This window comes from Nelumbo nucifera, chromosome 1 (genome assembly GCF_055504915.1).
Source record: "Nelumbo nucifera cultivar China Antique chromosome 1, China Antique-T2T, whole genome shotgun sequence".
Taxonomy (NCBI): domain Eukaryota; kingdom Viridiplantae; phylum Streptophyta; class Magnoliopsida; order Proteales; family Nelumbonaceae; genus Nelumbo; species Nelumbo nucifera.
The window spans coordinates 90,333,165-90,360,213 of NC_142649.1; the positions used below are offsets into that span (position 1 = coordinate 90,333,165).

The 27,049-nt window shown below is 38.3% G+C and overlaps 2 protein-coding genes across 11 annotated transcripts in view; both read right to left on the reverse strand.

Moving 5' to 3' along the window:
- Positions 1-6,593: 6,593 nt before the first annotated feature.
- On the reverse strand, positions 6,594-21,452 carry LOC104588865 (uncharacterized). 2 transcript variants are annotated; one of them, XM_010246987.3, is made up of 3 exons: positions 21,288-21,452; positions 19,272-21,087; positions 6,594-6,974 (listed from the first exon to the last, which is right to left on the reverse strand). In XM_010246987.3, exon 2 carries the CDS (start codon positions 20,982-20,984, stop codon positions 19,281-19,283), a length of 1,704 nt encoding a protein of 567 aa, XP_010245289.1. In that variant the 5' UTR covers positions 20,985-21,087; positions 21,288-21,452; the 3' UTR covers positions 6,594-6,974; positions 19,272-19,280. The 2 variants fall into 2 exon arrangements, with proteins under 2 accessions (XP_010245289.1, XP_088744537.1); XM_088888411.1 differs by lacking the exon at positions 21,288-21,452 and having other exon boundaries at positions 19,272-21,236.
- A 1,236-nt stretch (positions 21,453-22,688) lies between these two features.
- Positions 22,689-27,049, reverse strand: part of LOC104586271 (serine/threonine-protein kinase STY46-like) — a 50,939-nt gene continuing 46,578 nt past the window's right edge. For 4 of the 9 annotated variants that reach the window (XM_088888424.1, XM_088888438.1, XM_088888417.1 and 1 more), the window contains 5 exons: positions 25,367-25,462; positions 24,770-24,850; positions 24,605-24,655; positions 23,290-23,434; positions 22,689-23,079 (listed from right to left, as the gene is read on the reverse strand). In XM_088888424.1, the coding sequence (XP_088744550.1) occupies positions 23,018-23,079; positions 23,290-23,434; positions 24,605-24,655; positions 24,770-24,850; positions 25,367-25,462 (435 nt within the window). In that variant the 3' untranslated portion in view covers positions 22,689-23,017. Of the gene's footprint in view, positions 23,080-23,289; positions 23,435-24,604; positions 24,656-24,764; positions 24,889-25,366; positions 25,463-27,049 lie in introns of those variants that run through there. The other 5 variants (XM_088888443.1, XM_088888420.1, XR_016076465.1 and 2 more) reach the window with 4 other exon arrangements.

Here is a 27,049-nt window from a genome sequence, read left to right on the forward strand (position 1 = left end):
TTTTCAAGTCAACGGTTTGATCGTCCGATTTGAACGAACGACCCGTTCTGACAACAAAAATTACAGGCAAAAAATTGAGTGTGTGAGGTCCATTAAGTAGTACCATACATGTTGTCATTCGAGCATGTGACTCATACAACCTGAAAATGAAACCACTCTAGCCACCAGTTTTCAAGTTGACGGTTCAACCGTTTGATTTGAACTGATGGCCCATTCTGGCAACAAAAATTAAAAAAATAAAAAAATGACAAAAAACTATTGAATGGGTCAATGGGTTAACGGTTCGACCACTCGGGTCAATGGGTCGTTGACTGATTCAATGGTTTTTGGCCAGGGACCGGGATTGGGGTAAAACGGAACTGGTTGACTGAACAGTACCCAATTAAAAAAAAAAAACAGATGACCCGTTCTGACAAAAAAAAATTACAAGCAAAAAATTGAGTGTATGAGGTCCATTAAGCAGTGCCATACGTGTTATGTTATTCGAGCATGTGACTCATACAACAAAAAAAAAATGACCAAAACCATTTAACGGGTCAACGGTTTGACCGCCTAGGTTAATGGGTGGATTCAACGATTTTTTACTAGGGACGGAGATTAGGATAAAATGGAACCAATTGCTTTGATGGTTCCCAATGAAAAAAGTAAAAAAAAAGGCCAAAAATTATTGAACGGATTAATGGATCGATGGTTCAACTGCTCAAGTCAATGAATCATTGACTGATTTAACAGTTTTTGGCCAAAGACCGAATCAATGGATCAACAAGTCTACGGTACCATTCCAGTCCCTGCGAAGTAGGGTCCCTCCGCTAGTTTTTAATTTATTTTATTACTAATATATAATATTTTAGTCAACTCTAATTTAATTTATTAATACTATTTAATATCCAATTATAATTTGGATTCGATTTAAATCCGGCAGATAAGATTCGATCTGATCTGTTTTCTGCTTGCAGTCCTAAATCTAAGAACTGCACAAACTAGTTTACTAGTATTTGTTTTGTTTTTGAGCCAATTCAAATAAAAAAAAAGGTTACATGGGCTTTGCCCTGACTGAGGCCGAACTCAATGGACATATACAAAACAGTGGAACCCACGAAGGGATATATAGACAAAAGTTTACCCATTTTTTAGGGCTCTTGCGCCTTTATCATTAACAGCTGCTATAAATGAGAGAGAGAGAGAGGCGCCTCTATGGATTGTAAAACTGGGTTGGGTCTACCTAACAAGAATCTGTTTAATCCGGTTTTTGCTGTTCCCTGCAATCAGATATAAGGGTTTAATTTTCTTGTAATTTTTGTTATTTTTTTATGCTCGAAAGGATAAATTTTATAGAGAAACTGATAACTATTATAAGGAATGAATGTAATGTTTCTTAAAATAATTAATTTTTATTTTAGTAATTTGTTACAAAAATAATTTGGTAATTTAGTATTTTTTTATTGATTATATTAATATTTTTTAACAAAAATAACAAATTACTGCTAATTACTTAATAAAATAATTAATTTTTCCATATTATTTGATAGTGTTATTTTTTTATTTTACTTAATTAATGATTAGATGTTACAATATTTTGTAAATATTACTTAAATATTTAAGATGCTAATATTAGGTTGTAGCCATAATTAAATCAATGTATAAATTAACTTTCTTAGTCATAATTAAATTAATCTAAGCCCGAGCTCAAGGTTTAAGACTTTCAGTTGGGCTTGGGTTGATTGACAATTTGACTCAACCTGCCCAAGTTGCACCCTTAATAGCAATGAAACATTTTTAATTGGACTGAACCAAATAGAGTACCCATGCATACATTATTTTTTGATTTTTAACTACTTTTAGATAAAAATTATTAATATTGAAGCCGAAGGAGCTATGGGGAATGGGCTACCCCCATTGTGTAGCCCAAAGAACCAAAAATTTAATTGATCTTGAGCCAAATTTTGATAGTGTATTAATAGTTTTTAAGGTTGATGGTCCTAGCTCGAGCCACACCCCAAGCATAATAATATTTGCTTGGACTTAGGACAGATACATGCTTGTTGATGCTAATTATAAAACTATGATTTTTTACAAATAAAAGTTTTTATTTAATTTTAGTTTATTATAAAATATATAAAATCTCTTTCTATTTATTAATATAAAATTTGTTATCTAAATATTATGTAATCATATTTATATAACTTCCAAGTCGACTTTAGAGGTTGCTTAAATGGACTTTGAATATTTGGCACCTGATTAGACTTCAAATCCAATTATCTCGGATTTGAATGTTGGACCTTCATCCGATTCATAATCAATTCGGATGCAGATTTAACCACATCCAATCCAATTAAAATCGAAGTCCAATAAAAATTATCATTTCATGCATATATTATATAATTATGTATACATTAGATAAAATTTATAATTGATAAATTTTATATTTTATATTTATATAAATTGATGTTATATATATATATATAGATAGATAGATAGATAGATAGATAGATATAGATTTATACTTTGAAGGTAATTAGTTTTTTTAAAACTTTTTTTTTAATTTTTTGGTCATTTTAAACACAATAAGATGGTTGTAGATTAAATCCAAGTCTAACCCAAAATTCAACATAATAATTGGATGTAGATATGGATCTAAAGATTTTATAATTGGATATAGATGTAATTATAAAATGCCACAATAAATGGGGTAATTGAGAGGAGAGAATTAGTAGAATGAGTTATTAGATGTGTGTGTGTGTGTGTGTGAGAGAGAGAGAGAGAGTTAACAGAATGATTAATGAGGAAAAATAACCAAAAGAGTTAATGAGAAAGAGAAGAGAGTTAAAAGTGAGTTAATGAGGAATGAGGAGAAATGAAAGTCTTAAAGGCTTAAAGTTGATTAGCTACTTGAATTATTTTATTCAATTTTAAAAATAAAAGTTCATAAAAACCGCAATAAATAAATGATAGGAGAGAAAAGAGAGATATATTGATATGACATGATCTATTATATAAGATAATTTTGGTTAAAAACATTTGTTTTATCAACGTATCAATAGTTTGCCATTTAGTATCATTTTTGTTAAGGTTATATTATCAAAAATGAAATTCCAAGTTGTTATATCATTTCGTATAAAAAAGTTGTTAAACCATACATAATCATAGATGTCATTGTCAAGCATAATCAGGTCTAATCGGATCATGGGACCTGATTATCCCAATTAACTGATAGTTCGGTTCTAGGTTTGTTAATCATTGATTTAGGAGCCATTACATGGTGTATTAATAGAATCTTGAGCTGCCAAATATGAGAATGCCGGTTTAAGTATGAATGGCCAATTTGTATAAAAGAAATTAGGGTGAGGATTATTTGGTTAAAACCGAAATTTCTGATTTCAGCTTTTCTGGTTCGACTATTTTGGTTTTTAGTCAATTTGGTTTGATTATTTCGGTAAGACCTCATTTAGCCGAGACCTAGGATGCAAGGGTAATATCCGAATCCAATCCAATAAACTATAGGTCTGATCCAATCTGAAGAGCCAATTGAATCTTACAAATATTGATTCAGATTTAAATTTGATAGGATGTCGCATATCCGAAAATGATCTGATCTGATTTAATTTGAAATAATTAATAAATTATTAAAAAAAAAAGAAAATATAACAATTTAAATAAAGAAAACAAAAAATAAAAATATTTTTCAACTATTTTCATCATATATGTACATATTTTTTATAAAAAATTAATAATATAAAATTTACAAAAATACAATATAAATAATACACGCACATATATATATATATATGATCGGAATCTGATCCGAAAATAAAAAAGAAGATATCCAAATCTGACAAAATAAGGTTGAACTTCGGATCACGGTCCAATCCATTGGCCTTCTAGGGCCTATTTTATAGAATAATCGGTTCGGGACTGATCCACACTGTCCCGACCGAGACCCAACCCAATGATAGATTTGATTTTGCTCTGCTAGTACAGTTTGGGCATCCGATGTGATAAAAGTGACCTCTAATCCAACTTGCCAGCTAGCACAATTGGCAATTTCTCTCTTCTTCTGTGTTGATGTGAAGTGTAGTTCCCAGTTCCCACTGCCCTGGGGCTGGGTCAGAATTCAGAACTCTCCTGTGGCTGTGGCTATGTCACGTCTTCACTCTTCCGGGACCTACAGACAAAAATTTGATGCTACCACTTTGAGAGAAAGGTGTATAAAACAAGCCAAACTATGGTTGCAGTGCATGGTCCCTGAAGCAGAAGCAAAGCAAAGTCTTTTACCTATTTAGCTTTACCCTCTACCAATGAGATAATATCTGTACCAGATTATTCTATCAACAAAAAGGCAACACAATAGTCTGATATTCTCTGAAAGGCAAAAATTCTAAAATTTCTTTCCCAAAGAGGGCCTGGGTCCCTATTAATACTACCGATAAATTTGACAACCCAATCGGATAAAATCCAGATCCTATTTGCATAATTTGTTGAACTAAATTAAATATTTTTAGCAGGAAGTTGCATTGATGGAGAAAGTAGGGCCATAGTGACTGAATTGAATGATTTATTGATGAATCTGCATCTGAAATCGAAACCAAACTAAGCTGGAAAAGGTTTACTGATGGATCAAGTATACGAATCCACCTATGAAGAACTATGTATTCAGACTCAGCATCCATTATCGAAAAGAAAAGATTGTCCGTGAAGATGGTTTGGAGAAACAAATCTATTCTGTAATGCAGCTGTCGACATCAGACTCTTCACATTGCTTTTTTATCATCTTTAAAAAATAAAATTAAATATAGGGCTATTTAAGCGCACACACATGAAACTGAATGTAACATGAGCATCTGAGCATGGCAAGGCACAGAACTCTCTAGTCTCTACCAGCACAACCTATTTAAATCCGTGTTCACACTTTTGTTTGCTAAGATTTTACCATTGCATCAAGCAACTGTCCCTATTTAGAATGTATTTTTCCTTCGATCAAGACCAAATCAAACGTGGGGGTCCAATTAATCCGTTGACAGCCCTAAACTGCACCAATTTAGTTCCATGCTGACTTTTCTTTAATATATATTCATATCTAATATTTACTTTGCTACCAATACCACCAAAAAATCCAATTCGATACTGTTATTTTGGAGGTTTCTGGTTTCTAAACAATCCTTTGGCGGCAAAATAATTTTCCCGGTACATGGTTAAGGAAAATCTCTAGAGCTGCTGCAAATGCTGATGCTCAATTCCAACACTTTTTTTTTCCCAATAGAAGACCTGGAAACCCCTTCCAAGTTTAACTGAATATTGAACTTGGTTTAACTCTTTCCACTATTTTATTTGTAATAATTCTTACAAATAGATAGAGGTGTAAAATGGGCCGGGCCGTCTGCAGGCTGACACGGATAGGGCCATGCCTGACATGATCCGCTAGCTACAGTGACGGGTGCTAGGCTGGGCTGAGGTATTTTGGCTTGCGGCACAGCATGGCCTGCAGCCCGGCATGGCTGAAGCAGTTTTATCATGCATGTATCTGAAAAATGAAATAACATACACACACATATATTAATATCACCCGTCATTATTTTTATAATTTTTTGAAATGAAGTTAAAAAAAAGAATACAAAATCTAAAAATATGGATGAAGGCCTGTGGACTACGGGCCCAGGATCATGCTGGTCCCCACCACAACCTTCATGGTCATTCTGGCATGGCCTACTACAGTAGCCGTGCTGGGCCGGCAAGGCCCGCTACATGGTGGGCCGAAATTGTATCACTAGGATGGGGGATTCTAGAACAGACCATGCATTTGTATCACACTTTGAACCTTGAACCTCTAATTCCTAATGAATACATTAATTTCTATTTCTATTATTTTTTGTTTTTCCACTCACATCTCAACACTCATAATCACTGATTACCCTCGTGTTTTGGACATGTTGCCTCTGGACTACTCAACAGTGCTCACTCTGTACAAGATTTGCCACCCCAACAATGAGGGAAATGATAAATAAATGAAACTAAAGCATGTTTATTTTGGATTTTTCACGTATGGATTTAGTAAATAGGTCAGAAAAATTTTAGTTTTGTTAAGCAGGTAAGACAGAAGTAAAAGTACAATACAGCATTTTGTAATTAAAAACTGAAGCATGGGGCATGTTCCCAGGCATAGGCAAGATTACAATCTATATGTACAATTTTTGCTTGAAATCTGTGGGGCATGATGGACCGATATCTCCTATTTCAAATTTCCAGGAACATATGCTTTTGTTTTCTGATAGGGGAGTGATTATTTTTTTGATAAAATGGGCAGAGCTCTACTGAAAAGGCAAAGCACTGTTGAATATCAGAGAAATCAAAATAAGGGGGTACATTTGTCATTTAAGCATGCATTTTATGAATTATGATTCGGGGTGTGCCCCCTTTACAAAAAATGGAGCGCGCCCAAATCACTCCCCTTTGGATAGACATTTTGTTCTCTTGTTTCCTTCTTCAAGGCAAGTAAATAGTTTTGAGCTTGCAAATGTTCCTAAAAGCTTACAATTTTTTTTTGTTTTTTTTGATAAATAAAAAGCTTACAATTGTTCAAGTAACTAAATTCCTAAACGTTTGAAAAATGAATTATCCTTTATTTGAATTAGGAAGGAAAAGTACAATGATGTTTTGATAATATATGGTACATATAGAAACTTTGGATGCACAATGGTTAGCTTTCCACCACAAACACAGGATGAATGCACAATGAAACTAGATACCTGGCAAAGAAAACTAAAAATCCTTACCATACATCCAACTGAAAAAGATTTCAGGCTTTGAGATCCTTCAGTCACCTTGAAAAGTCCATGAACATCCTACTTTATTCTGAACGGTATATACAATAAGCAAATAGAATTGTTTTGCCAGAATGTGAACAATTATATTGTATATCCTGTAATTTCTCGTTTGCTTCACTTCTAGTTGGAGGTAAGACCAACGTAACTTGATATACCCTGCAAAATGAAAGATGCCATGAACATATCAATCAACAATCAAGAATGTAAAAGGTAGCCATATTCATCGACTGTGCCTACTTTTGCATTCAAAGATGCACTAAAATTATTTTGTTGTTGTGATGTTTCAGATCACATGGTGAAAATAATTTCAAATCATTATTTATTCAAATTGAGGTTTGATCAAATCATGCTTAAGACCATGGTTGTGTCTCCGCTTCCTGTATCTGTCTGTGGTGGTATCTGTATAGATATTAGAAAATCTTAGCGATACATAGTGGTTTCAAAACCCAATTGCTAGCATGCAGGTAATGGGATGGAATTCCTAGAATTAGTGGTGAGGTCTAGGGATGATTTATGGATGTACCTAGGCTATGTGAGTTTTCCCAAGGAATGTACAGGGTTACCACTTACCAAGACAGGCCCTAAACTAAGGAAAGATGGTACAGTCAGAATTTTAGAGTTAAGAAACCAATCACAGGGTTGCTCTTCATGTTGTTCTTAGAGATAGAACTATTAGCCTAGGAAGGAAATTAAATTTTTTACTCCTTCAAGTCAAATTAGTTAGGCTTGAAGATGCAAGAATCATAAACATCCAGCAAGAAAGAAGTAGCAAGAGAGTGGTGGAGAAGCTATACTTTGATGGGAGTTCTTTCGGGAATCTGGGTCCATCTGGCATTGGAGTAACAAGAGATGGAGAAGGGAAAGTGGTGGCATTGTATTCAGGGCCAATAAGAAAAGGTGATTCTCTAAGAGCTGAAGTTCTTCCTCTCCTCCAAGGGCTGAGATTGGTAAAACAATTGAGCCTCCGTAAAATTGAAGTAGGTGGGAGGGTGGGGGGGGGGGGATTCAAAACTAGTGATAGGGAGTTCGGATCCACAGGCAGGCCATGAGGGAGATTATAAGCTTATCAAGGGAGTTAGGTGCAACAGATGGGTAAGAAGATCAGCAAATGGCTTGGCTGATACACTAACCAAACAAGGGACAAATAGGGGTGAATTTGTAAATTGAAATCGTTTTGGGAGGGGGGTTTCAGTCTCTTAAAATATTTTAATGAATTACTTTTGGGGATTGGAGTACTCTCTTAATATATTCTAATGAACTACTACACTCATTTTTTTCCACAAAAATCAAATAGCATTGCTCAATTTATAGACTAAATGCAAGTGCTAGATCTCCCTATATAGATTCAAATTAGACTCAAGAAAGCATAAGAAAAGTAATAACAAAAAAAGACTCAAGAAACTGGCTAGAAACAGCTCCCAAGTGCCTTGAAACTAGAACGAACCCATAGGAACAACCAAATAAGAAGTTTTATTTTTAAAATAAATCTGGCTATTCACTGCTATTTTTTTACAAGTAATGAAAAATTTTATTAAACAATCAAAGATAGCAACTTCTACAGTGAGGCTTCCCAAAGAGAGGCACGAGATGCGGCCTCAATTATATTTTAGATTACAACTGAACCCAAAACATATGATCCCTATGTACCCCTTGCTTAGTTAAGTAGTCAGCTATCCCATTAGTCAACCTCCTTTCCGTCTTTCCCAAGGAAATTTTACAGTCATATTAGTGGTCAACCATTTAAATCTTTTAACTAATATGACTGTAAAATTTCTTTGGGAAAGGAGGTTGAGTAATGGGATAGCTGACTACTTAACTAAGGGGTACATAGGGATCATATGTTTTGGGTTCAGCCAAGGTTGGAGCTCTTTGTGTTTTGCTTCCACCTCTTTAGCAAACTGTGCTCCCTGCAAAACTGCTTGAAAATCAGCATGGATAGAATCCCCTATTCCAACAGGACCTGAATATAATGCAATTATATGCCTTTCGCATTCCTGAACACACCCCCTATTCTAGATAGTCCTGGATTTCCAAAACTGCTACCATCAAAGTTGAGCTTTATGAAACCTTTCTTCAAGCAGCAACCAATTTGAAGTAGGTCTAACCTTAACCTTTGAACTTTTCACCATAGCCCGCCCAATTTCACCATATATCATCAAATGATAACTAGGAAAATAAATCCAATGTTTTGGCCTAATGTATGGCCCTTTTTATGAGGCATTCCTAAACAGTCTCCTAATTTCTTTCCTTATCACTAAAGATTCTAGCATTTCTCTCCTCCCAGACTGTCCAAACCACAGCAGCCATAGCATATCTCCACAAGATTCTACCCTTTCTTTTAGGCCATCTAAAGGTGGCCAGGTCAAATAGGCTACTAATCTGCAAAGGCAATTTTCATTTACACCCAAATAGTACAGACAACCTTTTCCAAAGGCCAGCAACAATAGGGCAGGTGATTAACAAGTGGTAACAGCTCTCACCATTAGCTTTGCAAATGATACACCAATTTGGGGAGATGCAAAGAAAGCTCTTCTTTTATGTAGACTGTCCAAGGTGTTTAATTTTCCATGATAACTTCGCAACAAAGAGCTCCAACCTTGGCTGAGAGGAGGAAGCAAAACACAAAGAGTAAAAAAAGAAAGAATACAAGAAAAAGCCCTTTGGGTGAGGGGTCCAAACCCGACTATCTGGTAAAGTTGGACTCAAAAAGCGAGGGTTCAAGAATTTTTGGATTGGTTCATTTTTAAACAGGGAGAGAGAATACAAGGAGAGAAAAATGTCCTTAAGAGTAGAATTATCAACCGAAAGATCTTCACAAAACAAAATCTTGTCTCTAAGTTTTAACTCAAGGAGGGAAAAAGACCTGCTAAGATACACCAGCAGCATGTGGAGGTTTAGCAATGAAAGGAAGAAATTGAAATGGCTTACTAGGGGTATTGAGGTGAAGTACAGCTGGGTGAAAAGGAGTGCCAACCCACTTGCTGATGGTCTAGACACACAAGGGGCGAATAGGGATTCTTTATTTTGGGTTAATTTCTAACTTTTTCTTGTAGTCTATTGGTGGGGAGCTAAGACATTTTATCTCCCCCTTTCTTGTATATATCTTATATTTCTCTTATTTAATAAAAGTTTTCAGTTACTGATCAAAAAAAAAAAAAAAAAGAAGGCCTGCTAAGATACACCAGCATCCTAACCATTGCTAATAAGGGTTCAAGTTGGGAGGGCTAGGCCAACTTTTAACTCAATACAAGCCCAACCCTAAGAATTGGGCCTAAAGTCCAAGCTCAAGGTCAAAGGAGGAGAACTTCTAGTTTAAGTCTTTCACAAGTCTCCCTTAAGTTCATCCTTGATTGGTTGCAGTCCTTTTTGGATAAAACCTGTCCACTGTCCTATAACTATTCTAGTATTCTTGTGCTTCCAAAATAGGCTTAGCAGCAATTCCAAGGTCCCAAGAACATAAACCCTACATGCTAAATTCATTTGATCATACATTGTCCTCTCCTTTAGGCACGTCTTAATCCACCTAACAATACATGGAAGAATCTCTATTGCTTGTTTCTTTTGGATCCAAAACATCTAAGTTTAGTGTTCCTAGAATAGTATCTCCATTCTTGAAAGTTCGCCTTCCACTTTCCTGCAAGCTTTAGTTGTATCGACACTTCCTATACTTGAAGGTTGGCTCACCTCTTTATCTTCTTCATCTCTCACATCTTCCCAATATTGTCTGCATCTGAATCTTCTCTTTATTCTCAGTAGTACCTTGGATTATGTTCCTCTAGTATAGTAGAGTTGTACAGCCACTGGCCACCATACTAGCTCGAAACCTTTCCTGTGAACTCCACTTTTCCTCTGCAAACCACCAGTAAGAGGGCTTCCTTGTCTGCCTGCAGACTTTTTTTTTTTTTTGAACAAAAATAACTTTTATTGAAAATAAAAGAGGAAGTACATGAGAGGATGTATTGAAGCCTAGAAAGGGTAAAGTAGAATTACATAGGCAAACAGATGTCACTAAACAAGCTTTCTCTAAGAACCCTTGATTTTGTTAGGCTACCAGCAACAGTGTTTTGCTCCCTAGGAATCCAGACCAGCTTCACATTCACTGGTTCTAAGATATCCCTAGCTTCAGCTAGTAAGTATACTAGTTTCCAAGGCCCTCCTTCCTTCTCCCTTAACCAAGCTATAGTATTTGTAGAATCCCCTTTGATGGTTAAAGAGGATAAGCCTAGCAATTTAGCAAAACAAATTCCTGTATGTGCAGGCAAGACCTCTACCTTTGTAGCGCCTGCCCTCCCAATCGGACCACTATAAACCCAACAAAAAATCCCCCTTTCCCCTCGGATTATACCTCCAATTCCTGCTTGACTTGTAGAGTCTTGGGCACTGCCATTAAAGTTTAGATTTATCACACCTTATTCTCTAACAAGATGTCTCATGATCATCTCAGGTCTTGGAGAGGAGTGCACAATTGCTGGAAGGTTGCTCTGAAGATCATTCAAGGAGAGGCCTTTGAAAGCTTCAGAATCAATCACCCAAAAGTTACAGAGAAAAGTGATTGAGGAAGTTAGGTCTTCAGCATTTCTAGCTTTGTTTTCAAAAATTCTATTGTTCCTTTCTGTACAAATACCCCACAGGACTGCATGGGTCACCGTACTCCATTATAATCTTCCTCTTTTTCCTAGACCTCTGCCTTGTCATTGCCATCCCAACCATTGGCATGTCTCCAATACTTGCTCTTGATGATTTTTGTCCACAAAGCTTCCATCTCCAAGGGGTACCTCAACCATTTTCCAAGAAGGGCTAAGTTCCTTTCTTTAATATGTCCTAGCCCCAATCCATTGGCTTCCTTAGGCTTGCAAACCTGGTTCCAACAAACTAATGGCACTTCCTTTCACCACCTCCTTCCCATAGGAAATCCCATTCGAGCTTTTCAATCTTACTTTTTACTTTGCCCAGGACTTGGAAAACCGACAAATAATAGGTTTGAAAATTGGCAAGGGAAGCCTTAATAAGAGTGAATCTTCCCCCTTTGATAGGTAATTTTCTTCCACATGGCCAGTCTTTTCTCACATTTTTCCACCACTGGATCCCGAATGCATGCGTGGATTCCAAACGGCCATTTGTGGGGGTGACAGCTGGATCGATCAATAAACCCTCCTTTAATGCTAAGCATGCGCCATTAGTCAGTCCGATGGGTGAACCGAGCAAACCAGTGCGCGGTTCAGCCCAAAGGATGGTGGACAATAGCAAGGGTCTATCATCATCTTTATCAACCCCTGCTGTTCGTCCCCCTGCCACAGGTTTAACACAGAGAAGCAGGGCCGCCACTAAAGTCCCAGGGGACGCCAGCAAAGGAAGCGGCGACACTTGAGTATGGAAACCAGTGTTGACAAACAACTCTACATGCCCTGATAAGCCAAATCCGAAATTTAACAGACATGAGAGCAATGAATCCGAAGAGGAAAGCGACTGGGAAGACCTATTGCAAGAGAAGGCGTATCATTCAGAGCTAGAAGATAGCATCGGAAGTATCAACACTGCTAAAATGCACATTCTGTGGGAAGATGAAACGATGGGAACAGAGCTGCTGTTTGAAGACTCCTCTAACTCTTCCAGTTTGGTTGCAAGAGAAGAATCGGGCGATGGAACTGCACCAGTCTTAGGGGTGTACTCAGTGCCAGTCATGAGGGAAGATGAAGAAATCCCAAGGGAGACACATCGTCAAGATACAAATAAAGGAGTGTTGGATCTTGGCACTAACCCAAACAATGAAACACAGGAGGAACAGAAAATTGATGCTATATCAGTATTGCCTACCAAGGGTTCCGATTCAGAGGGTATTGATAAAGGGAAGGTTTCAGAATTGCTGCCACAGGGAGTCCCTAACCCCGTTTCTCTGTGTTTACCTTTTTAGTTTGTGGGTCATTGTATACATCCCTCTAAGATTTGCTTATCGAATTGTGCAGGTACAACCAATGCCACTCCTCCTTTGAATACTATAATGGACTGTGCCACAACACAAGATTCTGAAAACCTTTCAGACAATAGCTTAGAACAAGAGATAGCCAGCATCTGGTTCCTAATTCTGGAAAACCTTCTGGACCCGACCCTAGGAGTGGAGAATAGTGAAAATAGAGTAAACCACCCCTTCACCCAACCAAAGTCAGTATCCCGAACCTTAATCCAGGAGGATGTTAGGAGGTTGAATCAGGAGGAGAAAGAATAGTCAAAAGGAAACATAAGAATGGGAAGGAAGAGTGAAGGAAGTAAGGTATATTTAAGGAAGAAAGGAAAGCAAAGCAAATTAGAGAAGCTTAAGTGTGAAATTAATTATGAGAGGAAGGAAGAGGGGAGCCTGAAAAGGAAAAGAGGGGAACAAGAGGCAACTGTCGATAAGGGGTTTCAAGCAGGTTGAAATGAAGATAGTCAGCTGGAATGTAAGAAGCCCTGGAAGTGCCAAGAAGAGGAGAATAATCAGGAATACTCTCAGAAAAGAATGACCAGATCTGATTTTGATTCAAGAAATCAAACTATCTAAGCTGAATAGAAGGTGGATAGAAGCATTTGGGAAGTCAGGGGTTTAAGCTGGTCGTTTGCCCCATCTTGGGGAGCCTCAGAAGGGATCTTGACCATTTGGAGAAATGAGGAAATGGAATCTGTGGAGGAATTGATTGGTAGATACTCAGTCTCCCTAAAAATTAGAAGACCCTCGGATGGGAGAGAATGGGTGGTAACAAATGTATATGGTCCCAACTCCTATAGAGACAGGGATGCTTTCTGGGAGGAGTTATGTGCTATTAGAGGAATTTGGGAGGGACCATGGTGTGTGGGAGGTGATTTCAATGTTATTAGATTTTCAGGAGAAACAAACAAGCCAAACCAAGGAATCACTACCAGCATGAGTAAGTTTAATAATTTAATTGATTCCCTTGAAATGTGTGAACCTCCAATGTTAAGGGTGGACTATACATGGTCAAATTTTCAATCCCCCCAACCTGTTCCAAGCTGGATAAATTTCTCATCATGCCCGACTAGGAAGAATTGTGGGGCTCAATAGTAGTGAAAGGGCTACCTAGGGTTACCTCAGATCATTGCCCCATTTCCATTGAGAAGGAAATTCTAGGGGGAGGCCCGACTCCAAACAGATTCGAAAATATGTGGTTTGAGGATCACTCATTCAAAACTAGACTGAAGGATTGGTGGCAGGAACTCAGACCTTTGGGGAGTATGAAACTATTAAGCTTTGCATGGAAATTAAAGAGGTTAAAAGGGAAAATAAAAGAGTGGAGCAAAGAGCATTTTGGGAGGGTGGAGGAAATAAAAGATAATATAGTGAGGAACATAGAGGAGCTTGACAAGAAAGAGGCTATCAGAAGGTTATCAGGGGAGAGAGAGAGGAGAGAGGATCAATGGAAAATCAAGAATTGGAAGAGATTCTAAGGAAGGAGGAAATATGTTGGAGACAGAAGTCAAGGTGCCAATGGATTGTTGAAGGAGATGGTAATACTAAGTTCTTCCATGCAATTTCAAACGGAAGGAGAAAGAAAAATTTAATCTTTAGTGTGGAGGAGGGGGGTCAGGAAATAAGAGAAAGCCAACAGATCACAAGGATCTTTGTTAATCATTTCAACGAAATCTTCACAAACTCAAGCGGGGTGATAACAGAGCTACCAGTAATGGGAACTTCACCTTGGAAGTTCACCTTGGAGAGGAACTGTTTTTGGAGAGTAGTCTCTGTTTTTGGAACTTCACCTTGGAAGTTCACCTTGGAGAGGAACTTCACCTTTCAGAAGAGCAGTCTCTGTTTTTGGAGAGGAACTTCACCTTGGAAGAGATTAAGAATGCAATATTTTCCATGGAAAGATCAAAAGCCCCCGGACCAGATGGATTTTCAATGGCCTTTTATCAAGAATGCTGGGATTGGTTGAAAACTGATATTCTGGAAGTGTTCAATGAATTCTTTCTCAAGGGAGAGGTGCCTCGAGGGGTGAATGCCACTTTTATCACCTTAATCCCGAAGAGGAGGGAGGCCAAAACCCCTAAAGATTATAGGCCAATTAGTCTTGTGGGGAGTATATATAAAATTATAGCAAAGGTTCTCTCAAAAAGGATCAAAAGAGTACTACCATCGATCATTTCACCATTCCAAGGTGCCTTTGTGGAAGGGAGGCAGATTGTGAATCAAATTTTAGTAGCCAATGAGTGTGTCACAGAAAAAAGAAAGGGTAGAGGAAAAGGGCTGGTGTGTAAGGTGGACCTAGAGAAAGCATATGATATGGTTAACTGGGCCAAATGGAGATCTTGGATGAGAGGATGTCTAAGTTCCATCCATTATTCAATCCTTATTAATGGAGTAGCGAAGGATTTCTTTCTGACTGAGAGAGGAATTAGGCAAGGAGACCCCTTATCCCCTTTTCTCTTCACTTTAGTGGCTGAGGTGTTAAGCAGAATGGTGGCGAAAGCTGATCTCCAAGGCATATTTAGAGGGTGGAGGGTAGGTAGAAATCAAGAGGTTGTTACCCACCTTCAATTTGCATATGACACAATCTTCTTTTGTGAGGGAGGTAACGAGGAAGGAGTGGTTAACCTTAAGTTGATATTGGATAACTTTGTCGGGGTGACAGGTTTAAGGATAAATTGGACCAGAACAAGCATTGTAGGGATCAATCTAGAGGAAAGGGAACTTCATAGATTTGCAGAGATTTTGGGATGTGAAATTAGAAGGTGGCCAATTAGCTACTTGGGTTTACCTTTAGGTGGTAACCCTAGGTCAGAAGGTTTTTGGAAGCCAGTCATTGAAAGATTTGCTACGAAGCTACCTCTATGGAGGAATTATATCTCTCTTGGGGGAAGGATAACATTGATTAGAGCCACGTTGGCAAACCTCCCTATTTACTTCCTCTCAACCTTTAGAATACCTTGTAGAGTAGCAAGGAGGCTAGAAAAATACATGAGAGATTTCCTTTGGGACCCAAGGGAGGAGAGGAAGGCTCACCTGATAAATTGGGATCAAGTTAGAATGCCCAAGGATAAAGGGGGTCTGGAAATAGGAAATATTTCACTTAGGAACGTAGCTCTGCTAGGAAAATGGTTGTGGAGATTCCCGTTTGAGAGAGATAGGCTATGGCACAAAGTCATTGTGAGTATTCATGGTTTGGTTGGAAATGGTTGGGATGCAAAAGCTGCCCCTCATGTTTCCTCATCTTCTCCTTGGAAAGCAATTTTTGAAATTTATCCAACATTCCTTAATTCCATTCGATTTGATGTGGGCCAGGGTAACAAAGTTCGTTTCTAGGAAGACCTTTGGGTAGGAGTTAGTCCATTTAAAGATCTCTTCCCTGACCTATACACTTTATCAAACTTCAAAGGGGAAACAATAAGCATTTTGGGTAATCCTAGCCTAAATGGGGTCAATTGGAATCTGGGATTCAAGAGGGGCCTCAGGGAAAATGAATGTGCCTCTTTAGTCCAATTGTTGGATCTGTTAGGACAAGTTCATTTGGACCCAACCTTGGAAGATTCTAGAATTTGGAAAGGTTCCTTAGATGGTCTCTTCTCTTGTTCCTCCTTCTTTAGTGTTCTTGCCACACCTAGCAACCTAGTTGGGGACTTTCCTGTAAAAGAAATTTGGAGTAAGCCTATTCCCCCAAAAATTCAAGCCTTCTGTTGGGAAATTTTCCTTGGCAAGGTTAATACTTGTAATATGCTGCAGAGAATAAGGCCTTTTGCTTGCCTTTCTCCTCACATGTGCTTCCTTTGTAAGGAAAGTGGTGAGACCTTGACGCATCTATTTTTATCTTGTTCTTTTGTGCATCACATTTGGGATTCTTTTTGTTTTCTCTTTGGTGGCAGGTGGGTTCTCCCTCAAGATGTGGCAAGACTTTTCAACCGAGACTTTTTCAAGCAATCAAAGAAAAGAGGGAAGGTTATGTGGAAAACTACAAAGGCAGCTATTTGTTGGGTAATATGGGAAGAAAGGAATAACCGAATATTTTTGGATAAGAGTAGAACAAGGGAGGAGGTAATTGACACAATTAAAGTTAAAGTAGCCCATTGGATAAGATCCTTGCATATCTTTCAAGAGTTCTCAGTCATAGACATTATAAGATCCTGGACAGAAGTAGCACAATCTTCAAGAGTGAAACAGAGAGTAAGGATGGAATGGAAACCTCTAGATGGTAACAAGATTAAACTGAATTTTGATGGAAGCTCCTTCGGAAATCCAGGACTGTTAGGTATCGGGGGAGTAATCAAAAATTCTGAAAGAAGAATAGTAGCATTGTTCTCTGGACCTATTGGCATGGGCAACTCTCTAAAAGCTGAGTTAATGGCAATGCTACAAGGATTGAAGATAGCTAAGAAACTAGGAATGAGGCATGTTGAGGTTGAAGAGGACTCCAAGGTGATCATCTCTTGGGCTAAAAACAATAGAACTACTCCGTGGACTTTCAAACAAGTGATAAGGGAAGTGGAAAGGATCACAAGGGAGGTAGAGGCTGAATTTAAATGGGTTAGAAGGAGTGCAAATGGGCTAGCTGATTATCTTGCTAAACAAGGGGCTTTGAGGCACCAACTGTTTTGGGCTGCAATGTAAAGAAGGACAGAAATATGTAACAGTGTGGGAGCTATAACCCCATACACAAAGTTGTAACACTTTTTAACTCTAATTTCAAAGAAAATTCTTCTTTGCTGATAAAAAAAAAGTCTCAACGCCCCACCAACAGAATACAATGGAAGAAAGTCAAAAGTTAGCCCAAAATATAGATTCCCTATTCACCCCTTGCTTGGCTGACCCATCAGAAAATGAGTTAGCAGTCCTCTTCACCCAGCTGTAATGCAACACAATATCTCTACTCAACCATTTGAATTTTTTCTTCTCATTGTTATAACTCCACAAACCACTGTCTTCTTCCTTTAGCCACCTAATCACCACCTCCGAGTCACCTTCAAGGACCAAACATCTGATGTTCAAATCCCTTGCTCTTTGGATGCCTTCCAGGGCTGCAAGAATCACAACCCTAAGAGAGTCTCCTTCTCCAATTGGGCCTAAGAACATGGCAGTGATAACCCCATCCTCATTCCTAAACACTCCCCCAATCCCAGAAAGCACTGGGTTCCTTAAGCAGCTACCATCAAAATTCAGTTTTATGAACCCAGAGGGAGGAAGGGGACCAAGAAGGACTACGAGTCCTCTTACATAGGGCAAAGGAAGCTATCTCTTTCCAATTTCTTACCAAATCAGCCACAGAATAACCTGAGAACAGCTCCATAGTCACCAAACATAGCTTCTAGGCTTTCCATTTGGGGCCTACCTTGTAATGCCAAAAGCAACTACAAACGGGCACCTAGTATCTGTGCCTGCCTCACTAGTGGCCTAAAACTCTACAGGATTTCCTCATTTGTCTTCTTCCAGGAAATTATTGTTAGACAGTGTCCCTCCACCCATCAACTTTAAAGTTTAAACCTTATTAAATCTAGTAGTTGAGCCCTTAGGGAGTTTCCTTGTCCAATTGGTCCAGAAAAGCTGAGGAGAATATTGCTGTTATTACACCTTCAATACTTGAAGCTCCCTTGTTGCCAAGACTACACCCATCAAATTTACAAACAAACTCAAAAAATAATCTTCAAGCTTTTTGTTTATTTTTGTTAGTGACATTTTAAATTATTTTGACCTTTTAAGATGGTTAAGCCTATTACATTAAAAAATAACATAAAAAACTAAAATTAACCAAGAATAGAAAACCACCAAAATTATGAAATAACCAGTGGAGAGGAAAACAATTTCTTCTTCAACGTTTTCTTTCCACTTTTTCATATCTGCAAAACAACTCATCCACACAAATCCTCCTCACCCTAGAGTTGATATAGTTGATATCTCCTCGTTATCCTATATTTGAGTCAATATCCATTTCTTATTCTTGAACACCACAAAGCATCTTCTATCCCCCCCCCCAAAAAAAAAAATGCACAAAATCCAAAGCCAGTATCCTAAATCAAGACTAAATCCACTTTTGAACTACTTTCTCATACAAGTGCAAGCTTTTGTAAATATCTTAAAACTTTCATCTTTCCAAACGATTACCTTCATTGATCCACATTGCTTCCCCCTAATCAGTTCCTTTTCTTGCTTTCCCTTAACATTCCAACAAAGCTATTTGCTTTTTAAGCACATATGAGTAACATGTGTATAATGAGCTGCTGTTTGATTTACCAAAAGACCAAAAAGCTAACAACTATATATGACACTGCATCCTAATGTATAAATGTCTGCAAGGTAAAAAGTACAAAGATGAGATCTATAGTCTGTTGACCCAACATAAACAAAAAGGAACTTTGAGAATGAGTTTAGTAAAATGCTTATGAGGTACGATTAAAGTTAATTGGACATCATATAATCCACAAAATAAGGAAAATGAAAACAGAATGTAGAGGAAACATGTAACATTTCTTTATTACTTGCGATGGTTAAGACAGCTTTCCAGATGGGCCACTTGCACATGCAGAAGCTTGCAGAGGAACTGAAGGAGTTTGGAAAGAAGCATCAGAAAAGGTCCTAGATGCCTTGGAGCAGTTCAGTGGTAAAAGAGGTAGCTCAGGAGCTGAAGCCTCACTTTCAATGGGGAAATCTTCATAAAGAAACTTGGCTTTTCGACTTAGAACAGCTTTTAAGCTTGAGTGTCTCTTGCTATACTTTATAAAATATCGATCAGATTCACCAAAACTGTTCTTTTGCAGTGCAGAACTATTTCCACCACATGCCAATTGATAATGGGTATTGCTATTATCTGCAGCAACCTTATATTCCAACTCAGCTTGCTTCTGACAAGATTGTGGTGGAGAGTTTATACTGTTGTCGTCGCCAATGGAAGTAATTAACTTATTAGAACAGCTTGCCTCTTCCTCCATATGCAGTGTCACTTTATCATCTTCACTATCAGGTTTCTTTACATGATGTCCTTCCAATTCTCTATCATAACTTACCACTTTACCACCCTCCTCATTTACTTTGCATTCCTCATCTTGAGAACTTGTCCTGTACATCTTTCTGTTTGCCCTTAAAGCACCCAAATCAATAACCGAATCCTTATCCAATGTGTCAATGCAAACTGATGGCTCTGAAATAGTTCTGTCTGGGTTCTCAAATAACTTGTTAGCAGTACAAACTTCAAGCTTTCCACAAACACTAGGACTTCCAGAATCAGATATCTTATGTAACGAATTACTAGTACAGTGCCATATCTTTGGTGGAACCCAACATTCTGTATTGACTGAGCACAAGTTCTTGGAAATCCTAGGGGAGCTGTTAATTGCCCGATGCAATTGGAATGCTAATTCTGCATCATCAACAACCGAAGCACAACTCACTGGAGAATCCTTGACTCCATCCTCTTGTCCTGCAACAACCATAGCCAAATCCAATGCATCCTTTGCCAACTCGGCAGCTCTTCTTGCTACCACAGCTTTCTTTAGAGCCTTCTCTCTGGCCACAACAGCGGCAGCAATTTTCTTATCCACAACAGAATTTGCCTCATTCACGACATCCTCCAACGACTTGGAACAAACCCTAACAGCCGATACCCTAGAACTCCCCATGGAACAAGCATCCGACACAACCTTGCTATCTCCAGTAGGGTTTCCACTCCTACAGGTACCATTCGAATTGGAAAGTGATCTTGGAACCCAACAATCAATGCACGTAAAAAAATTAGAAAACGAATTAGAATATGAACCAAACCCTTGATACTTCAAAATACAATCTTTGTGAACTCTGCGTTGACACTTGCCACAATCGACTCCCTTCTCAGACACTTTGTTAAGACAATACGAGCAAATTTCCGCAGATTTTATACCGCTAAAACAAGTCTTACAAACAAGAACAATACGCCACTCGCTATCTAGGGTTAGGAGCTTATCCTTGCCTTTGTTAGTCACCCGAGCACCACAGCCATGGCAATCAGAGAAATTCGGCAAATTTCTGGTTTTCTTTCTCAACCGGTCTGCAGTATCCGAACAAGCAGAATCCGGAGAAGCCCGTCCATCTTGCTTCATACCGAGGAGTCTCTTTCGTGGGGGTAGAGACGAACGAGCACCGTTTTCAGGATCAGCAGCGTCAGCAGGAGCTGCTGAACCCGACCTGCTATTTTCTTCCCCTCCTTTCTCTTCCACCATTCGAGCACTGGAAAATTAGGGTTTTAGAGCGCTACCCTTTTCTAGGCTTTCTCTCAGAATGAGATTGCCGGAGAATTAGGGTTTCTTTCAAAGCGATTTTCTCCTGCAAAAGCGGTGGAAATTAAAAATAACAATAATAAAAAAAAAAAACTCCTAAATAAGCATCTGATGGTAAAATAGTAAAGGGGAGTATATCATGGAATTTTGAATAAATTACTTCCCAAGTTCTAACAGTAGACTTATAGTTGTTTATACCCAAAAAACAGTATTAGGTTCCACCATGAAGTATTAACAAGAAATTACCGTTAAAACGGTTGCTTCTCCCCCGCGCCAAAATGCCAAATCAACTTTCTCCGAATTTAGGTTTCCGTACTAGAAAACGGGTACAAAGAAACAGGGTTTGGATATAGATTGGGATCCATTTATCCCTTTACTTCTCTTTTTGGTAAAATGAATGCAATTACTATTTTATCCCACACATTCATGACAACTATCATGCCCAAAAACATTTCTGGGAAAATGTATACTTGCATGTTTTTATTCAATGGGAAAATGTTTCGAATGCACGGCTGCAAATGCTGTGAGGTGGGTGCAAAGACTATTCTGTGAGAAGGAAAATCAGATTCCAAAATTCCCAACAGCACAGGCCAAACAGCCAAAGCTTTCCCAACTGAATAGGATGGTAAAAACGAGACCAAATCAGTCCCCCACAACGTCCCACAGCACATCCTCTCCGTGTATTAGGAACATCTCCCGATGATAATCCCAAAAAGGATGACATCGGGAGATGTTCTCAATACACGGCAGAATGTGCTGTGGGGGGCAATCTTATGAGGGGCTGGTTTGAACTAAAAACATATGGTGACTTTTCTTTTTAACAGATAGTTTTAACTTGTCCGGGATTGTCTTTTCGTGTAAGATTAAATAGGACAGACCCGACACCATAAAGTTTTTTTTTTTGCCTAAGATGGTGATAATGAAGATGATTTTCTTCATTATTTTATTCAATGCTTTACTTCTCTCTAAGATTTTTTTATTCGTTATTTTTCCGTGAGCGATTTAGATCATCTCATGGTAACCCTACATCAAATTGGTACTTCGAGCAGTAAGTGCTGTATCAACTCAGACAGCAGGTCAGGTGTCTGCACAGTAACCTCAGAAACCAGGGTTTAGTTTTTATCAGTGTCAACTGATGATTCTTAAATGCCAGCTAAATGTGCACCAAATGCACATAATGGCAAGCAAGTAAGTATCAGCAACACATGTAAAACATGACAGGATATGTTCCATAATGGCAAGTCAGTACGGCAGAGTTATTCAGGCAGAAAATGTATGTCCTCCGTCCTTAGAGCTGATGGTGTTGACAATTCCTTGCTCTTCACCCCCTTCAAGGTGAAGCATCAGGACATAAAAAAGTTTGGTTGATCAGGAAGCCAAAGATCTTTCTAAATATCAGCAGTGTCTCCAAAGCCAAGTTGCCGACCAATAGTCTCTAGTACATCTCTGAAATCTGAATTTGACTAGTAACCGTAGTCATGAGTACAGGTTGATACAGTTCCTTATCATGTCCTATAGGATAACGATTAAAATCTGCTTTATGGTTAGAGGATGAAGCATCACTTGCTTTAATGGCCAGCACAATAGTTGTGTTGATTTGGCCCCATGCTTCCATCTGCTGTTGAGTTTTGAGTACGCTGAAGACAATGAAATCAATGGAATGACGCCATTTTATATTCAACCAAAACGTGTTTCATGCTGGTCTGATCAGTGAAGGTTTACACTTTTATTTCTGTGGAAAATAAAACAGATATTACAAAAAAGGCATTTTACAGGGGACCTCTGGATATGATAATCAAGATGACACTAGCAGCTGAAACAAGCCAATCCATGATACATGTTGTCATAGCTTTTCCTCTTTCTATTTTTAAGTCTCTATAATCAAGTGACAAACCTATAGGACAAAATGGGAAAAGGGAAACTGAAGAAAAATAGGGGTGGGGATTGAAGAAAAAACAAAACTCCCTCAACCAGATCTACAGAGATGGGCCGCTTGAAAGATTGTGGATCCAGGTGCTCAATTGCTGCTTGAACTTTCCTGTTGATAAGAGAGCAAGTTAATAAGAATCCGGATGTCCTATCCACAGGACACTCTGCTGCACATTGGGGACATATCCCCACGAATGTTAACATGTAAACATGGAAGATGTTCCCAATGTACAGCTGTAGTGTCCTGTGGGTAGGCAGGGGTAGGGGATCCGAGCTCAGTTGATAAAGATGCAACTAGGATGAGAACAAGGAGACTAACCTACCTGAATCTCTTGGAGAAATTCTTCTAGTTCAGCAACTATCTCTGAGAAGGAAGGCCGTTTAGAGGGAACTGCTTCCCAACACCTCTGCATCAAGTCCAACGGTTTAGGGTGTGTTTTCTCAGGAAGAGCTGGTCGAAGACCCTGTTATAGTAACAGATAAGTGAGTAGTAGATTGATATATTTTTTTGGAAGCACAAAAAGAGTTCCGTGTAGCTTAGACACAAAGTTTTCATAAATGAACAGCCACCACTATCATCAAACCAATAGGCTGCACTCAGATATACGGCACAATAATTTATGGACACAGAAGTATACCGGGGAAAGGGCTTTCTAATCAGCTTCTGACGAAGGCAAACACATATACATTAAAATACCATAAAAAGGGGATGTTGAGTGATACCAGGTCAATGTTGGGATGTTAGTTCCTTCATGTTGACTCAATATGTGCACATTTCTAACACAACCTTTAGAAGTATAAGTGACCTTGTAGGGATAGTTACAGCAGATGAGCATCACCTTCCTTGAAGTGGAACTCTCTTTTGAACTTTCTCATTTTGAGTTTTAGTAGTAACATGATTTTTTGGATGTGTTTTATATGGAAAATTAATCTCATTGTCTCTCATAGGCCATAAATTCTTTTCTCATATGGAAGATTAACATCACTGGCTCTATGGAACATCCTTGACCATGATCAATTTAAGTTGACTAAGAATCTGTTTCACCAGATACGGCACTGGATGGAATAATACTTCTTGAGCAAGGTTTTGCATCAGGAAACTCATCAACCATAGGCTAACTTCTTGGAGACTTACGATGGACTTAATCTGTTAATTCCATAGTCCATTAGTCATTATGATTTGCTAATAATTTAATATATTTGTTTCCATCTCCCATGATCTTTACAGGATCCAAATACCAAAATTTCATCACTCCGTTTCGTTCATCCAAGCCTTGTCCCAACTATTCTTTTTGTATTTTTGACAAGTGAATTGTATTTGAAACACCACACCATGATGCTTACATGCCTTCTGATAACGTCAATGATTAAACTAGTCATGACAAATCATAACAACCACAAACAGGTAATCTTGTAATCAGCAGAAAACCTGATCTGGAGTGTCATTCATTAACAATTCACCGAGTGAACCTATTTCCTAAGTACATAAGGTTAGATGCTGCATGTTGTGGCTGCCGTGGAACATCCCTTTCTATGAGATTCTGATAATCTCATAACGGAGGAAAGGGTTATGTCACAATGCAAAAGCTTTATACTATATAAATTTTAAAACTAAATTTAATAAAATTGCAAACCTGTCTCACTCCTAGGGCAGCTTGTAAAGGGGTCATGGTTTCATATGGGACCTGCAATGCAAAAACAAAATAAGCCTTCATAAAATGGAAACATTCTGCAGTCTAAATTTTCTTAATCACCACATAGTAACTAGTGCCCTGCTGCAATCGGAGCATGTACCTTACCTTGCCTGTAGTCAGCTCCCAGAGTACTATAGAGAAACTGAAAACATCAGCTTTCTGGTCATATGGTTGATGGTTTATAACCTTGTCCCAAATCAAGAGTATCATAATTAGGATGAACTCTAAAATTTTAAATCAATTTAAAAAATAGTATTAGTATTTTGGCATTAAAAATGCTAGAAATGAGAAATTAGATGCTCAAGTTACAGGAGAATAGGGCCTCTTCAATGGCCAAAATAGTAACACATTTACCCCGGGTCAACTGACAATAGGCTAATACTATCTTATTGTAAATGGTAGCTATAAACTCGGTCCCTGCTGTAGCCATCATCAAATGTTTAACTCGATGCATAAATAGGGATGCAATTTGAGCAGGCCTGGGTTAAAATTTGAAGGGGCCCAGCCAGATGGACAGTGCCTGATGCTGTAAAAATCCTTCAAATTGAGTAGCCAATATGCATCCTACATCTAAAGACCCAATAGAGGGAATTGAACAACAAGAATCAAGTATCGAATATGAAAACACAAAAAGTAAGATTGCCCAGAATTTCTGAATCAAGTCCATGCAACAAAGACATTACAAATTAAACATAGCATCACCTCAGGTGCCATCCATCTGTATGTTCCAGTCTCTGCTGTCATTTCTCCCCCTTGATTTTGGAACCGAGCAACACCAAAATCTGCCACCTTTACAACCTTCAGAAAAACAATATAATTTTTTCCATGCATTAGAAAGACTAGAAATGCTTCTAGCTTTAAAGATGCAATTTTAAGAAGTGCGAAGTCATACTTAGTGTCCAACTAATTAAAACTATCTTTTAAGGCAAAGTTACTAGATAACACAAATATATGGTATGTCTCCCCAGAAGTCTCATGATGAGAAGGCCAGGGAATAGAAAGGACATTTGAGGAACCGTTATGATGAAGCATTTAAAGAAATTTAAAACCAGTGTATACTTTGATATCAGTGAAGAATGGTATCGAAACCAATCCATTGTTCTAAGTGCCCCATAGAAAATCCATAAGGATCACATCTACCCTGTTTTCACCTTTCAAGAAGGTCAAAATTTATTTGATGTTCTCCATTCTTCCAATACTGTTTGGAAAGAGAAAATTGGGATAATGTCATATTTGGTTTCAGGTTATCATTATTTGATAAATAATGAAAAAGTTTCATTGAATAAATCAAAAAATGAGGAAGAAAAACAGGTATCCTCCTATATGAGGACCTTGACAAAGAATTTGACAAAGGCAACAAAAAAAAATACAACAAAAGACTAGGCGACTCAATCAAGGCAGAATTATTGGCACTAGTGCAGGGGTTGAAACTTGACAAAACATTAAATTATAACAATCTATTATGGAAGGTGATTCTTTCACGACCATTGGGTGCATGAAGAACAAAAGTAAAGATCCTTGGTGCTATAGACACACCACAAGAGAAGTAACCTGCTTATCCACCATTGACTGGATTAGTAGAAAAGGCAATGACAATTGGAAAGACAAGGGGCCCACAGGGAGCATTTATTTTGGGGCACTACAAGCAGGGTACAGGATATTGCTGTATCTTAATTAAAGGAAAGGGTTTGGGGGGAGGGGACCTTTAAGCCAACTTCCCAAGTGTTAGTGTCGAGTATGTAGGGGTATTTCTGTCTTTATACTTATGTTGAAGTTTCTGATCTGTAATATTATATTAGAACTAGTGTCCCTTACTTAAGTAAGGGCACATGTGTCTTTTCCATTATATTAGTAATATAAAACATGTCTGGCCGAATGGGAGAGGTAATTTTTTCTCTCATTCGAACCAGACTTTTCTTCTCTCCTTTTCTCCTCTTTTCTCTCTCTTTCTTTCTTCTTTCTTCTTCTCTCTTCTTGGCTGTTATCAGACTAACAGAACTCAAGGGCAGGCCGAATCATAATATGGTATCAGAGCACAACTAAGCAACTCGGACCTGCCCAGATTTCTGTTTTCTGCGCACTCAGTCTAGGGTTTTCTCTTGATTTCTCTGCCATCGATTGGAGATAAGGGAAAGGGCTGAAAAGGAGTGGTCGCCATCTTCCCTTGGAGGTCTCTATGCCTCCAGTTGTGTTGTTCATGGTCGGTTGCTGTGGTTTCTAAGAAGCCCTCCCCTAATCGATGAAGAGAAGAGGGCTGATTCGTGTGGTGCAGTGGGTGTCTTGTGTGGTCTGATTTTTTTTTGTGTGGTTTGTTTTTCGGGTGATGAGGTAAGAGATTTCTATGCATATTTTTGTTATGAATCAAATAGGAAATATGTTTCAGAT